This window comes from Canis aureus, chromosome 14 (genome assembly GCF_053574225.1).
Source record: "Canis aureus isolate CA01 chromosome 14, VMU_Caureus_v.1.0, whole genome shotgun sequence".
Lineage (NCBI taxonomy): Eukaryota > Metazoa > Chordata > Mammalia > Carnivora > Canidae > Canis > Canis aureus.
In genome coordinates this window covers 5,854,685-5,871,346 of record NC_135624.1, presented here as the reverse complement: position 1 = coordinate 5,871,346, position 16,662 = coordinate 5,854,685, and the positions used below count along the sequence as shown (strand labels likewise).

Below are 16,662 nucleotides of genomic sequence, written 5' to 3'. Positions count from 1 at the left end.
TCCTGGGATGAAGCTCTCAGGGAACCAGCATGAGGAGGGAAGTAGAAGCCAGGTGTGAGCACTGTTAGCCAAGGTCTGAGCTGGATAATAGGATGAAAGGGGGGATATGGCAGTGTCCAAGAGACAAGCGGCATCAGGAGGAGGACCTAGGCCCCAGACCCCGGGCTGGACTGCACAGTGAGCCCCCTAAACATGAGCTTAAAGATACAATCCAGCAGGCACTTCCTACAAAACTAGAAAAGGTTCAGTTTCAGTGAGCAAAAATTTTGCAATCGAAGTATCCCAAGTAAAGTCGTTATTTCAAACACTTGTGTAAAAGTTTGTATTTAAAGAGTCAGTATTATTTTTATTTTAAATTTTATTTTGAATTACATAATGGGGATGGTGGATTGAGAATTTCTAAAGCAGGATTTGCTGATTGGCATATCACAGCCCCCACCAGAGATGTGCAGCCAGTGGCCAACACAGAGAACCTGACATAAGGGGTGTGTGCATGAGGGCTGAAATCCAGCCTGTGTCCTGTCTACCAAGCCTGGCAACCTGGCTCAGAGTTTGAGCCAGACTGCAGAAAAGGACACATTTTTGTTATTTCTAGTTTCCACAGCTGCTGGCTCTACTAGTAGGTTATAGACCCATTTGATTATGAATGCCTTTGGTCCTTGGGGAAGGAGGGCAAGCAGGCTAAGACAATACTCTGGAGCACCCAGGCCACATCCCTCTACTGGGAGCAGCCTGCCCAGTGTCCAAATTAAAAAAAAACAAAAAAACAAAAAAGAGGGACACCTGGGTGTCTCAGTGGTTGGGCGTCTGCCTTTGGCTCAGGACGTAATCCTGGAGTATTGGATGGAGTCCCACGTCGGGCTCCTGCAGGGAGCCTGCTTTTCCCTCTGCCTATGTCTCTGCCTCTCTCTGTGTGTCTCTCATAAATAAATAAATAAAATCTTAAAAAAGAAAAGAAAAGAAAAAAAGGATAACCAACTGAATACAATCCAAACGAGGCAACTAACCAATCAAGCATCATTACAATACCTTGAGCAGGGCCGTATGTGCCAGTCTCCCACTTAGTAATCAGTCCCCAAGTATGGGTGGCACAGGATTCTAGCACCAATCTAGGAGGCACAGAAGCAGAGCCAGAGAGAAGCAAAGAGACACGGTAGCCTCCACCCAGAGCTTGTCCCCTGTGGCTGGCTGGGGAGCAGCACGCTGAGGAAGTTGAACAGGCCTGAACTTCCAGAGCACTGGAGGTTGGCTGCTGGTGGCCGAATGTTAGCAGCACTTCAGCAGTTCCACTCCACTCCCTGGCCCTGCAAAGGGCTGTGCCTGGGCCCTCTCTGAAGTGCTCCACTCCTAGGACAGCTTCCTGCTGTCAGAGGGGCTGTGAGCTGGTCCAGAGAAGCAAAGGGATGAGGGATATGCCACCAGAGCCCGTGGTATAATAAAGCCTGAATCTGATAGTAAGAGGTCATCCTGGACAGCTTTATTTGTCCACAGGACTTGGAGTCAGGGGCCTGTGGGCTGAGATGTGCTGAAGGAAGTGACATATGCAAATAAGTCACATGCCCTTACTGCTGAGACTAAACTGACAGCTTTATCATGCAGTACCCAAATCTCCCAGAGCCTGCTTATAAAGAGGCCTGGAGTCTTCTCTTGTCTTTTGGCAACTGTCCAGCTTACTCAGGCATGACTTAGCACAGAAATTGGGTTTGACTTTAAAAATGCTCCTTGTGATGGTAGCTCTGCAGCCAAGACAGGCTCTGTGCTGAATTATTGGGTGGTGCGTGTGTTTGCCTTCCCGAGGCAGAACCTTTCTTCTCTGTAGCTCCATCACCTGACAAGTCAGTTTAAATATGTAGCAACACAAGGCCCTGTGCTCACTCAGCCTAATGCTGAGCCAGATTCCAGTCATATTTGTATAGCTGCCAAGACACCCTGGGCACTAGGCTTTACTCCAGGATCATGGGCACTACAGATTTGGACAAATGGATATCTTGATGATCTCCAAGCTATTGTCCCATGGGAATCATACATTAACACATCTAGAACCAAAATCGCAGGGATCCCTGGGTGGCGCAGCGGTTTGGCGCCTGCCTTTGGCCCAGGGCGCGATCCTGGGGACCCAGGATCGAATCCCACATCGGGCTCCCTGCATGGAGCCCGCTTCTCCCTCTGCCTGTGTCTCTGCCTCTCTCTCTCTCTCTCTCTGTGACTATCATGAATAAATAAATAAAATCTTTAAAAAAAAAAAAAAAAAAAAAAAACAAAATCGTGAATTAACCCCCCCAACCAGCTTCTCCACCTGTTTTCTCTGTTTTCACAAATGGTACCACCAACCACCCAGCCGCCTGAGTCCAGGTCTCAGCTTCACCCATAACTCCTGTTGCCTCCTCTCTCTGCAACATGGCAGTGATCTCCAAGTTTGTCTATGGAGCCTCTAAAATATTTCTCAGATATATCCAGTCTTCCCCGTTTCACTATTCCTGACTTGTGGCTATTATCTCTCTTCTGGGCTCCTAACTAGTCAAGCTCCCCATCTCCCATCCTCTTGCAACACCATCTAATTCTATTATTGCCTAACCTTCATTGGTCCTTATTAATTGGAGGATAAAGTCTAAACTCTAGCATGTTTGTCAGAGATATCTCAATTTGAATGTGAGTTCTGCCCCTTGCAACCCTATAGCCTTGGGCAAGTCAGCCTGTAAAATGAGAGTAATATCAACAGCCAGGATTAAGTGAGATAATGTATATAAGTGACATAGTTTGATATCTGAGGTCTAGAAAGTACCAGAACTGCTAACCTTTGTCTCTTTGTCTAGCCAACGACTTGCTACTTATTCATAAGGCCCATCTCAAGTATTACCTTCCTTGAGGTGGTCCTAATGCCCCCCTCTTAGCACTTTCCTAACCTTTGTAACTGTATTATAACTTGTTGCCTTGAAATATTTGTTTTCAAGTATGCTCTCCTGTCATACAGTGAGTGCTCCAGGAACAGAGAAAAGTAGCCATTCAAACATCCAATCAATAATAGGCATGTGGTATTTCTCTTGGGCCGGGCACAGTGCTAGACAATCCCAACACAAATAGGCCTTAGATACTATCTCTACTAATCAGGGTGCTTAACTGCCAACAATAGCATAACTACTTTAAGCAGAAAGAGTTTTATTTTATTTATTTATTGAGTAGCTTGCAGAATCTTTGGAAGGGCCAGGGCCAGGCTTGGTGTCTATACAGGCAGCAGCAATGTAGCTGAAAACTGCAGACTAAGACCAACTACACCAAGGCAATGTTCTAGTGGAAACACCATAACCACAGCTACCCCATGCTGGGGGCTGGATCCTAGAAACTCTACTGTACCTGCCCCCAAAGGATCAGATACACCACCAAGGTTGCCAGAAGATGAATCTTCATTCTTTGCTTCTATTTAAAGTCTCATACAGGTATATCTGCTCGATGGAACTTCTATTACGTTCCTACATCCCAGCTGCCAGGGAGTCCTGTAAATGCAATTTTTAGCCTTCCAACTCAAACAGGAAAATATGCTATGAAGGGTTTGCAATGAGTGTCAAGCAAGCCAAACTACAAGATCCTGGCTCTTTTAAAGAGCTCCAGCTTAGGGAGAGAGGAAGGCGAGCAAACAGATGTACCAGGGTTATCCATGTAGCATGGGGGCTGTGAGCCAGAAGAACAGTCCCCAAGCCAGGTGTGGGGGTTTTGTGTGAACATAAAGCTCTGTGTGCCAAGGTTTTGTTTTGTTTTGTTTTGTTTTGTGCTGAGTTTTAAAAGCTTGCATTTGACCCTGAAAGCATGGGATAGTCATTGAGTAATTTAGACATATGAATGATATGATCAGAATTAGTCCTGGAAAGATGAACCTGAATTGGAGAGGAGCAAGGCTGGAGAGGAAAAAGCCAGTTAGGAGAGCCTCTGGGTAAGATGATGATGATCTGCACCAAAGAGATAGCAGTAGGGCTAGAGAAGGACAGAGATAAGAAATATTTTAGACCTGGTAACAGGTTAACCATGAAGCTGGGAGTGGTGAGACTTGGAAGTTAAAAAAAACAGGCCAAAACCTGACTTGGGTGGTTGGGCAGATTGTAATATGCTTCACCAAAATGAGGTACACCAGCAAAGGTGTAAATCTATGTGGAAGGATGGTGAGTCCTTTGGCACATATGCTACTGAATGGTTCTCAGTGTGGAAACTTAGAGGTGCATACAAGACATCCAAGTGTGGATGTTGAGAAGGCCATTAGATAATCTAGTTCTGGTAGTTAGGAGGGATGGTTGAACTGTTAGAGTAGCCAATGGCCCATCACTGGCTATCTGGCCCACCCTACCTATCTTGTTTTGGGGAAACTACCCTTTTGGGAAGCCATGGGGTTGTGAGGAACTGACCTCCTTACCTACACAAGCAGATATTTAACCAGGCTGTCCAATCAGACCCATAACCCTCAACTAGAGAAATTGGCTTAGGTGTGGTCATGTGACCCAAGCTGGGCTAGTCAATAAGGAACATATCAGGCTTTGCTGGACCCATCAGAGAGAAGATGGTATGTTTCCATGAGGGTGACAAGTTGCTGCATGAAACCACAGAGTGTCCAGGGCTCTTTCTCCATCTGGTATCTCTGAATATCAAGGTGTAAGTTGTTACCAGGAGGTAGATTGGCTAATGAAGAGGGAATGGGAACGTGAATCACCCAGAGTGGTACAACTTTGTGCCTCTTGCGCCAACAGCAGTACCTGCATACAGCAAGCACTCATCATACGTTTAATGAGGAAATGAAGGAAGCTTTTAAAACATGTATTTATAAATAGAGTATGGTCCTACAACTGTATCATATCATTTAAAAAGTCAATCCTTGAAATTAAAAAAAAAAACTATCAAGTCGGTTTGGTGGACAAGCAAAAATTTTTTAAATTTAAAAATGGGTAGATTCCAAGTTCTCTTGGGGGTAGGGGAAGAGGATCACACTGGGCATATTGTTTTGTATCACACAGTGATTTCCCTGGAATATTGAAGACACAGGTGAATATTAAACATATTATAATAGTAATAGTAAATACTGTATTCAACTAGACCCCCAATTCCTTTCCTTCAAATGATACCAGGAAAATAACCAGTGTCACAGCAGAACTCACCTTCAGAGTCTTGGAGGCTTGTTTTCTGGGAGCCAGTGCACCTGGACAGGGGGTCTTATTAAGTTGCAAAAAAAGAAAAAAAAGTTGCCAAAAATATAAATTTAAAAAATATTAATTAAATAGCCATTTTAATCAAGTAGGGATCCAACATATAAAAAGATACCTAATGCATTTTGCTTAACCTTGTGCACCATAATCAATCCCCAACTTTGGGGTTGCTTGTGTGCTACTGAACACAACTAAAACTCTAGCCACACTTCTCCATTTCGCTTCTTTCTTTGGCTAACAAACAATGCGAGAAATCAGGAGAACTTGCAGATCTGGCTATGGGTAACTAAATTACTGGACCTCCTATTTTCTACTCATTTCTCCACAAATACCAGGAACCAACATATGTTTTTAGCTTTAATTAAACAAATTACCCAGATGATATTAGCAACACTTTTCTGCAGGGTGGGGCTAGGAGGGTGCTGCTGGCGGTTGGGGTTTGTCGTGGGCAGTTGGGGAGCTGAGGGAGAAGGATGCTGAAGAGCGAGAGGAGGGCAATGGAGCAAGCAGGGTCTCCACGGCGCCAGGACTGCCAGGACGTCGCATGCATGTCGCCTCCATCAGCTGCAACAATAAACAAGCCAGGCAGGAAGGCACGGGCCCCTCTCGCCTGATGTGTGCTCCCCTCCACCTCCCGCACTCCCGGGGGCTGTCTCTTCCTGGCGGGGCGCACCTGCCCAGTCCCTCGAGCCGGAGCCCGACCGAGGCAGGGTTTGTTTGCAGAAAGGAAGCCTGAGCGTACGCGGGTAGACGGGAGCACTTCTTCGATCGTAAGATGGAGACACATTCACACACTCGTGAGCAAGCGTGCAGTGTTCCAATCCCCTGGGACATTCTGGCGCAGGCGTCCCTGCACCCCCGCCTGGTCCGCAGGCCCAGCAGGGCAGGGCGCGGGGGCGCAGGGCTGCGGGAGGGGGTGCCTGGGCCGCGGGCATTCTGCTAAACAGCCGCCGAGTCCTTACTGAACTCCCTCTACTGCTCTCAGACGCCCTCTTTGCCCTCTTTGTCCATCGCCTCGGCTGCCTCGCCTTCCCTTGACCCTTCTTTGGGAGAAAGCAGGGAATTATTTTATAGTGACCTTCCTAAGAGCAGGCAGAAAGGAGGTGGGAACAGCTGTAAGAAGGGACTAGAGTATCAGCCAGTCACAGAACAGGTACTTAGTTAACATTTGTCGGGTGACGGGTACAGAGAAAATCTAGGTGACTCATAAAACCAAAAGAGCTTTGAGGGCACCTGGGTGGCTCAGTCGGTCAAGCAGTCACTCTTGATTTAGGCTTGGGTCATGATCTCAGGGGTGTGAGATGGAGCCCCCCATTGGGCTCCATGCTAGGTGTAGAGCCTCCTTAAGATATTGTCTCTCTCACTCTCCTTCTGTCCCTCTCCTTTCCCCCTCCCTCCCTCTCTTACTCTCTAAAGGAAAAAAAAAAAGCTTTGAATGTAGTATAGCAAAAACTAGATTGTTCTTCACCTACTCTACCCTTCCACTGGCTTCTCTAGACCTTCCCCCCCGCCCCCCGCCAGAAATTATGGACCTAAACTTGCTGCCTTAACTTAGCTAAGCCCCAAAATAATTAAATAAGACACATACGAGGTTGAGCGGAGGGGCCAGTTTTGCTGGTGAGAACCCCAGGCCACTGCCATGTTGAGGTCGGGAGAGCTCTATTATATCTAGCATTACATAAGCCACAGCTTGCAAGACTAAGAAGTCCCCCGAATAGTCCCCCCCGATCCTTTGTGGCCAACTCAGACTAGAGGTAGATATCAGTTCTTTGATGACTAATGACACTATTATGTTTGAGCTCCGATTATTTGTCAGGCACTTCCATAAATAATTTTCTTCAATTATCCAACAACTCCAGTGCTGTCACCCCCCTTCACAGCTGGGCACATTGAGGTTCTGGGAGACTCAAGGGCTTGTCCAAATGACACGCGGGGGCAGCCCGGGTGGCTCAGTGGTTTAGTGTTGCCTTCGGCCCGGGGTGTGATCCTGGAGACCCCGGATTGAATCCCACATCGGGCTCCCTGCACGGAGCCTGCTTCTCCCTCTGCCTGTGTCTCTGCCTCTCTCTCTCTCTCTCTCTCTCTCTCTCTCTGTGTGTGTTCATGAATAAATGAATAAAGTCTTTTAAAAAAAATGACACACGGGACTCTGGCAGAGCCACAATTTGAACCCAGATCTGTCTGCTTCCCTCCCGCTCGCTATCAGCAAAGAGTGCGATCTATTCAAAGATTGCAGGGTTCCTTCTGGGTGGACAAACATGTTTGGGAGAAGTCAAACCTGACCATTTTTCCTACGGGTCAGCCTTCCTTTTAGGAGAGTCTCATTTTGCCTATTACAGAGACAGATATCCCAGCAGAAAACCCTGGTGACCCATTAAAATGTTATGAAGACTGCCTATGGCCAGACCAATAGGAACCAGGATGAGAACAAAACTCCATCCTCTGGTGATTTAAGGAGGTGTTGACTTCACAGCCTAGCGGTGCTGGTACAGGTACAAATGCTATTAGGCAAAGCTACCGAAATAACAGGCCAAATTAAGCTTTAATCTCCAAGCCATTGTAAGGATAATGAGTGCACTTTATAATAATTGCCAGAAGTGAGAGCAGGGAAGAAAACACTGGAAAAGGCCACAGTTTTAGTTTCTTCCTTTGCAAACCAGAGATTGTCACACCAACCAAGCCCCTGGGGCCCCTCCACTGTTGGGAGGGAACACAGTTAGAAAGAGGCCTGCCCTACCTACCAATGGGCCTGCCAGCCTCAGGCTCGGAGCTGGCAGTGACCATGATGACGGTCAAGGGCCATGCCCTGCCCTGAGGCAGGCCCCATAGGCTGGAAATCCAGCTCACTTATATAACAGGCTTCCAGGCAACACTCATGTTTAGGCAAGAGGGACTCTGGATTATTCTTTCTGTAGCTTCCATGGTAGGCAATCCCAGCTTCCTGGGAATTTGGTGAACTACCTGACCGTGTCTGCCAAGCAGCTCTTTTCTGGGTAGGTTTGATTCATCACTGTCCAGAACCCCCGGTGGGTAGCAGTTGCCAATCACAATGGGTTGTCTTGCTCGAGAAGCAGAGCCCCAATGGGGGTTACTGGGTACAGCTTTTGTCTTTCTCCTGCTCCTGTCCTCACTTTTGCTTTTGCTCAGATGAAGAGATGTTTACCTATAGAACCACGAGGAAGCTAGAAGCGAGTGCCTAGGGTCTAACTGCTGTGAACATTTGTGTACAAATACCTGTTTGAATATCTGTTTTTGATTCTTTCAAGTATATATCTAGGAGTGGAACTGTTGAGTCATAAATAGTAGGATCCCATTTATATGTAATATCCAGAATAAGTAAATGCACAGAGATATAAGCAGGTTGGTGGTTGCCAGGGGCTGGAGGGGGAGGGAAATAGGGAGCAGCCACTAATGAGTACAGGGTTCCTTTGGGGGGGATGAACATGATTGGGAACTTCATAGAGGTGGCAGTGGCGTTACACTATAAATGTACATTTTTAAAATGACTAAAAATTTATGTTATGTGACTTTTACCTCAAAAATAATTATTTTTTGAAGTTAGCACCTTAGTCACCTGAGATTTGCCTTCCTAGGGAAGTGCAATACAAAATTAAAGCACCTGAGAGGGATGCCTGGGTGGCTCAGTGGTTGAGTGTCTGCCTTGGGCTCAGGTCATGATCCTGGAGTCCTGGGATCGAGTCCCACATCGGCTCCCTGCAGGGAGCCTGCTTCTCTCTCTGCCTGGGTCTCTGCCTCTCTCTCTGTGTGTCTCTCATGAATAAAGAAACAAAATATTAAAATAAAATAAAACAAAAGCACCTGAGAGAATAAGAAGCCCGGACACCTTGATGCTGAACGTAGTTATGGTGTAGTCATATTTTATGGGGAGCAGGAGATTGTCTGGTAGCTTCAGATTCATGAAAGACAGAAATCCTTAAACTGTCATTATTACCATAGGCATTTCTTAAAATACAGTAAGCCCTTTAAATCGTTTTCATAAACAGTATTCACAGTCCTAGGAACAACATTCTGGACAGTTCTTATAAACATCAAGGTTGAGAACCACCGAGATAGACTGAATGAAGGGAAAAAGCCAAGTGTAAGCCAAATGTATGATGCACATGGTTAGTCCTAAATATTCCATCTTGAAGATAAAGATGGGGAGGAGTCCAGCATGGTGACTCTAGTTAACAACACTGTATTGTGTATTGAAGGTTACTAAGAGAGCCAATCTCTCTGGATGAGATGGCTCCTGGCTGGGGTAACCTTTTTTTTTTTTTTTTTATTCATGAGACACACACACACACACACACACACAGAGGCAGAGACACAGGCAGAGGGAGAAGCAGGCTCCATGCAGGGGACCCGATGTGGGACTCGATCCCGGGTCTTCAGAACCATGCCCTGGGCCAAAGGCAGACGCTCTACCCCTGAGCCACCCAGGCATCCCTGGGGTAACCTTATAATCAGCAATTTGAAACAAAGAGAACTCTAGTGCAGACCCACTTTGGGCTATTCAGATAGATGCTAAAAGCCAGCTTTTCTCTGAGCTAGAAAATTCAGGGCCTGGAGGGAGACCATGGGGAGTGAGAAGGAGCCTGGTGCTGAGCCCAGGGCATAGAAAAGACCCTGCCCCCACCCTTGAGAAGGCTGCTGTCTGGGCTGGGAAAGTGGAGGCCACTCTGTATTAGTCAGGAATTTCTAGAGAAACAGAACCAATAGCATGTGCATATATATAGAAAGAGAGATTTATTTTAAGAAATTAGCTCACATGATAATGGATACTTGGCAAGTCCAGAATCTGCAGGATGGGCCAGCAGCTTGGAGACATAAGGGGTGAGTCAATGTTGTGGTTCAAGTCCAAAGGCCATCTGCCACAGAATATATTCTTGCTCAGGGGGCTCAGCCTTTTGTTTTCTTCAGGCCTCCATCTGACTGCATGAGGCCCACCTACATATGAAGAACAATCTGCTTTATTCAAAAGTCCACTGATCATAAGTATAAAGTTCATCCAAAAACATCCCTAGGGATGCATCTACAACAATGTTTGACCAAATACCTAGTCACCTTAGCAGATGTTGGCATAAACCGACACATGAAAACCATCACACGTTCCCAGGACCATAGTCTGGGTCTCAGAAGCCAGTGGCCCATGGGTCAGTGGTCCAGGTGCTGAAGACTCTGCTGAAGAACAAAGCTGATGCTGGGAGAAGAGAAAGGAAAATATGGCTTCAGAGTGGCCAAACAGAAGGAGGTGAGGGGAAATTAAGCCCCAGCCTTATTAATCCCCTGTCCAGCTCTCTACCTGCTGCTCCTTGTTCCCTAGAGAAGCTTTGCTACCTCCTACCTCCAGGCTTATCAAGGAATTTCTACTGAGCTGATAAAATGAGTCAAGACAGCTCATCGTGGCCTTGCTCAGCCAGACCACTCCTGTGAGGACCCAGCGAACAGCCCAGAAAACCTGAACTTCCTTCTCTTAATTTCTGGGGTGCCCTGTGATTGCTTCCCAGGTTGACAGTCTACCTGTGTTTGCAGGGGTCCGGCAGCAACTGGTGGCATGACAACCTAGAGGAAGAACTTCAGCCACCCTGGAACCAGGGGTTTCTCTTTATCTCTGTCGGGCCTTCAGGTTCTTGGTAGTAGGTTGAATGGTGGCCCCTAAAAGATATGCCCACGCCCTAATCCCCAGAACCTGTGAATATGACCTTGTGTGAAAAGGGGTCTTTTGGGGTATTATTAAATTCAGGATCTTGAGATGAGATCATCTTGATGATCCAGGTAGGCCCTAGATCCACTAACAGATTCTCTTGTAAGAGAAAGGCAGAGGGGCGTGGGAGTCAGAGGAGGAGGCTGTGTGAAGACGGGCGCAGAGCCGGGTCTTCTGGATTTTTGAGCCAGGGGACGCCTGGGGCCACCAGAAGCCAGAAGTGGCAAAGAAGGATTCTCCCCAGAGCCTTCAGACACCTATTTCAAATGTCTGGCCTCCAGAACCGGGAGAGAAGTAATTTGTGTTGTTCTAAGTCACCAAGTTTGCGGCGATTTATTACAGCAGCCCCAGGGAACCGACGCACCCCATGGGCGGCCCGTACAAGTTGGCCCGAGGACCCGAATAACCACATAAACCCTGGCCGCTGCCCGAGGTGAGGCCAGGCGGGGTCGCGCCCCGGAGACGCTGTGATGACATGTACACGTGTGTGAATCCGTCCCCACAACGTTTCCTGGGAGCCAAGCGCGGGCCAGGCGTTGTGTCAGGCTCGGGGGACCGAGGAGCCCGCAGCCCCAGTGGTCCCCGGCTCCCGGGCGGGGCTCTGCTCCCCGCTGCACCGCTCCCTGCCTCCTGCCGAGCCCTGCCCTGCAGCGGGGACCCCAGAACCCATCTCCACTCACAACCTTTTCCCCCTGGCCCGCCCAGCAGGAAGTCCTCGAGGAAGTTGGGATTAAGAGTCCCAGCCCGAGTCACCGGCCCCAACTTGATCCCTGACCTCACCACTCCCCAGCCCAGTAAACTTCAGCGGTGTCCACAGCAGACACCCCTCATTTTACGTGTTTAGCTCTATTGCACTTCACAGACACGCGCTTACCAAGACCCCGCATCCGGCAAGTCCGCGGTGCCATTTCCCCAACTGGGCTTGTTCACTGTGTTCGCCAGGTCACATTTTTGAGAGTCCTTACAAGATTTCACACTTCATCATTGTCATCTTCGTTATGTCGAGCTATGATCCGCGGTTACAGCTTGCTAAAAGCCCAGGTGCGGTTAGCATTTTTTAACAATAAAACATTTTTCAATTAAGCACTTAATTAAGGCACAGACCATGTTTTTTGGACAGAAATGCTATTGCACACTTAATAGGCCACAGTCGTGTAAGCATAACTTTTATATGCACTGGGAAACCAAAAAAATTCATTGGACTCTCTTTATGTGAGATTGGCTTCATTGTAGCCGTGTGGAGCCAAACCCACAGCATCTCTGAGAGGCGCCTGCTTTCGCATAGGCCTCCATCGTACCTGCGTTAGCTTCCATTTCCTCGCCTCTGAGAGGTGGATGCTGGCGGCTGCCCTGTAGGGCTGTTGAACGGATCAAATGCTCAATGCTCAATAAATAACAGCTATTACTACAATTACAGAACTGGTCCCTTTCCTGGTTATCCTCTGTTTCTCATCAGGAGACCTGGGGCCCCTTCTGGTCTAACCTGGAAAGTTCTGTTTCTCTGATGGAGCCAGGAAGGCATCTTTCAGAATGGGTGAGGGCAATTGGCAACACCCGGCAGATGGCACACCGTGGAAAAGGGAGACGAGGCCTCCGGTTTACTCATTAGTGGGCCTGCCTGGACTTTGAAAGAAAGGAAGTAGCAGCAGTGAAAGGAGATGTCAGGGTCCGTGACTCCACCAGACTTGTAAATACTCAGAGCCACCCTGCTACACAGAACTGGACTAGGGTAGCGTGGCAGGCCCTTCAGGGCAGGCTGCTCCTCCAACATCCTGAAGAACAAGGAGAAATTGGGCATCTGAAAGATGCTCCTAATTAGGGTAATTACCCCATACCTGAGTCCTGAATTTTAAATTCATTAAAATAGCAATTTATGGGATCCCTGGTGGCGCAGCGGTTTGGCGCCTGCCTTTGGCCCAGGGCGCGATCCTGGAGACCCGGGGTCGAATCCCACGTCAGGCTTGCTGCATGGAGCCTGCTTCTCCCTCTGCCTGTGTCTCTGCCTCTCTCTCTCTCTCTGGGTGACTATCATAAATAAACTAAAAAAAAAAAAAAAAATTAAAAAAAAAAATAAATAAAATAGCAATTTATTAAAATTCATTAAAATGGTATGCAAGCAAGTGCTCGTACATACTTGTTCATAGCAATACCGCTTACAATAGGCAAAGGCAGAAACAACCCAAATGACCTCCAGCAGATGAATGGGTAAACAAATTACAGCATATACATTTAATGGAATATGATACAGCCATGAAAAGGAAAGAAGCCCCGGCACATGCTACAACGTGGACGAAACTCAGAAACATTATGCTGAATGGAAGGAGCCAGATGCCAAAGGTCATGTATTGTATGGTTCCATGTATGTGAAACGTTTCAGAAAAGATACTTCCATGGAGGTAGAAAGCAGATTGGTGGTTGCCAGGGGTGGGAAGAGGGGAGAATGAGGACTAACTGCTTACCAGCTATGGGGTTTCCTTTTGGGATGATGAAAATGCGTTGGAACCACGTCGTTGCACAACATAGTGAATATATAGATGCCATTGAGTTATTCACTTTAAAATGGTCAGTTTTTTGTTACGTGAATTTCATCTCAATTTTTTTTAAATGGTACTTAACCTTGCAACACGAGAGAATCCTGAAAGATCCTGAAAGAGCCCGAAGACTTTCAAGTGTACCTCCTCCCCAGCTCTGCTTCTAAGACCTTTGCCTACTGCCGTACCAGGGAAGAGAAAGCCGCTGCAGATTCAGAGCCAGTGCAACAACTCATCCTTCAGTGGGGATTCTTTTGAAAAGAGCTGACCAAAGAGCCCGGGCTGGTTGTCTGCACAAGATGTATTTGATTTCAAAGGCAATTTGTTTTAGGTTATGATATCTTTTTTTGCATTCAGTTAAAGCTTCCATTCCAGAAATATTAGTGTTTTTTAATACCTCCCCCACACCAACTGTAAGATCTTACAGCAGCTTTCTGCATTTGCAGCGAACCCCATATTCCTTCAGAACACGGTTGGCCAGAATCTCGGGCGTCCCTGTCGAACATATGGAGAGAAAATCGCTCCTCTCGCTGCTATACCAGTTCTTTAAAATGTCTTCCCAGAAGATAATCCGTAGCCATTATGCAAATGTGTGGACAAGGTAAGGTCGCGTTGGGAGGAACTGCTGCTGCCTCAGAGGGACAAATGGCAGAAGCCGGCATCCATCCGGCGCTGTGGGTGCGGGGAGCAGGACTCCCCTGTGCTCTCAGGTGGAACCTCCCTCTCATTTCTCACCCGCTGCAGGCGCTCCAGGGCAGGGAGGCTGGACTCCTTCTGGATTATATCTGCGAACCTTAGGATGCTGTCCTTATCTACCCTGTCCAAAATGGAGCAACAGCACATCCACACTCGGGCCTGCAGGAAAAGGGAAATAGAAAACAAACCCATTTCCTTTCAGGAACATGACCTGGAAGTTTCACACATCACTGCTGCTGATATTCTGTGAGCCAGAATCTGCTTGCCCTATAGCACCTCGCTGCCAGGAAGGCTGGCCATGTGCCCAGCTGAACCTTCCATCACTCTAGTACTGAGAAGGACAACTGATACTCAGCCCCACTGTCCAACTAATATTCCTTCTTTCACTAATATCCCCAGTCCCTCTGCTGTCATCAACACAGTGGTTTCATGCCCTCCCTTTGAGCCTTTACTCATGCTCTTCCCTAACATGGAAGGTTCTACTTCTCCATGCCCATATTGCCTTCACTGCCCCCTCAGGCCTCATCTCTCCCTTCCTGACAACCCTAGCCCTCCGTGACTTCCCAAGGCATTCCTTGACTTTATGTTTTCATTGTATATGATGTTCCTGTAGCTAAGGCTTAATTTCAGAATTAAACAGTACATTTCTTTTTTTTTAACAGATTTTTTAAAAGATTTTATTTTCTATTCATGAGAGACAGAAAGAGAGAGAGGCAGAGGGAGAAGCAGGCTCCATGCAGGGAGACCGACGTGGGACTTGATCCCGGGTCTCCAGGATCACGCCCTGGGCCGAAGGTGGTGCTAAACTGCTGAGCCACCCAGGCTGCCTTAAACAGTACATTTCTTGAGAACAGAGTCCCTATCATATGTTTTTCCTTTATCATATATATTTTCCTCCGTGATCTCTAGCTCAGTGCTGAGCACACATATGTATTCAATAAAGATGCTCTGAAATGAATTACATTTGATTGGAATGATAGGCTGAACAATTTAGGACAATATTTTATTTTCCTTTGATTATGGTATTTTTTCACCTACGTGATCTGCACAATTATGTATATACCTAATTCTGTATACATAAGTACATACATTTATGTACCTATAAACATATATATAAAGAATTTAATCTCTATAATATAAAATTTGTATATATACATATACACACATTTGCAACCCAAGAAACTCAAGGCTTTTTTTTTTTAAAGACTTTTATTGATTTATTCATAGAGACACAGAGAGAGAGAGAGGCAGAGACACCAGTAGAGGAGAAGCAGGCTCCTCCCAGGGAGCCAGATGCGGAACTCGATCCTGGACCCTGGGATCACACTCTGAACCCAAGGAAGACGCTCAACCGCTGAGCCACCCAGGTGCCCCCACACCCTTTATACTTTGACTTATAAGGCTGTGAGCTTGGAGTCTGAAAATTAGACTTCCTGGAATCCCTTGCTAGCTGAATTCAGTTAGGCTCTGCAATTGGGAGACACAACTGGGAGATTGGGAGGCAGGAAAAGAGAGGAAGGGACTCTTCTTTGCAGCTTCCTCTGGACAGCTCTACAATTCTGGCTACTTTTGACCCTATGCCAGTGTCATGTCACTTTCTAGAGGTCCCATCACCAGCCACACAGTGCCCCCTTGGCAGTCTTAGTATCAAGTACATGATAGTCCTACAGCAGCCCAGCAATCAGGATTGTGGCTATCTCTCTGTATTCCTGGCTTCTGGTTACACCTCTTTCCTTTTGTCCCACCTCCCCTTCCTGCCACCCCAGCCCTAAGTTGCTTCCCTGTTTTTACTAACCTCACTGTTTTCTTTTGGACTTTCCAACACACTTGAAATCCATCCACTCTATTCAATACTCTTTGGTTAAAATACCTACCATAATGTCCTTATGGCATTTTGACTGACACAGCATGCGATGTGCTTAATGCATTTCATCTTCTCAACAAATGTTAGTTCTCCCCTAAGTGATTCCATTCTTCTGTGTTAAAAGAAAATGCAGGGAAGACTGGGTGGCTCAGCGGTTGAGCACCTGCCTTTGGCCCAGGACGTGATACTGGAATACCAGGATCAAGTCCCACATCGGGCTCCCTGCATGGAGCCTGCTTCTCCTTCTGCCTATGTCTCTGCCGCGTGCTCTTTCTCTCTCTATCTGTGTGTTTCTCATGAATAAATAAATAAAAATATTTAAAAAATAATAATAATAAATAAATCCTTCTTAAAAAAAGAAAATGTATAATGTATTATAAAATGGATTATAGTAAAGATAATTTTGTTGTTTTATTTTTTAAATATTTTATTTATTCACTCATGAGAGACACACACACAGAGAAGCAGAGACATGGGCAGAGGGAGAAGCAGGGTCCATGCAGGGAGCTGGATGTGGGACTCAATCTCTGGTCCAGGGCATGATGCCAAGGCAGATGCCCAACCACTGAGCCACCCAGGTGTCCCAGTTTTGTTGTTTTAAATAATCATGACTTTTCAGAGTTCTTGAGCTTCTCCATGGGCTCCCAGTATTCCACAAAGACCATTGATTCTCAGTCCTAA

At 46.8% G+C, this 16,662-nt stretch overlaps 1 protein-coding gene across 1 annotated transcript in view; it reads left to right on the top strand.

Moving 5' to 3' along the window:
• Nucleotides 1–16,237, top strand: part of LOC144283102 (uncharacterized) — a 41,469-nt gene extending 25,232 nt beyond the window's left edge. The window contains exons 4-5 of the mRNA XM_077846803.1: nt 13,868–14,022; nt 14,166–16,237. Of these exons, the coding sequence (XP_077702929.1) occupies nt 13,868–14,022; nt 14,166–14,367 (357 nt within the window). The 3' untranslated portion in view covers nt 14,368–16,237. The remainder of the gene's footprint in view (nt 1–13,867; nt 14,023–14,165) is intronic.
• The last annotated feature ends 425 nt before the right edge of the window (nt 16,238–16,662 follow it).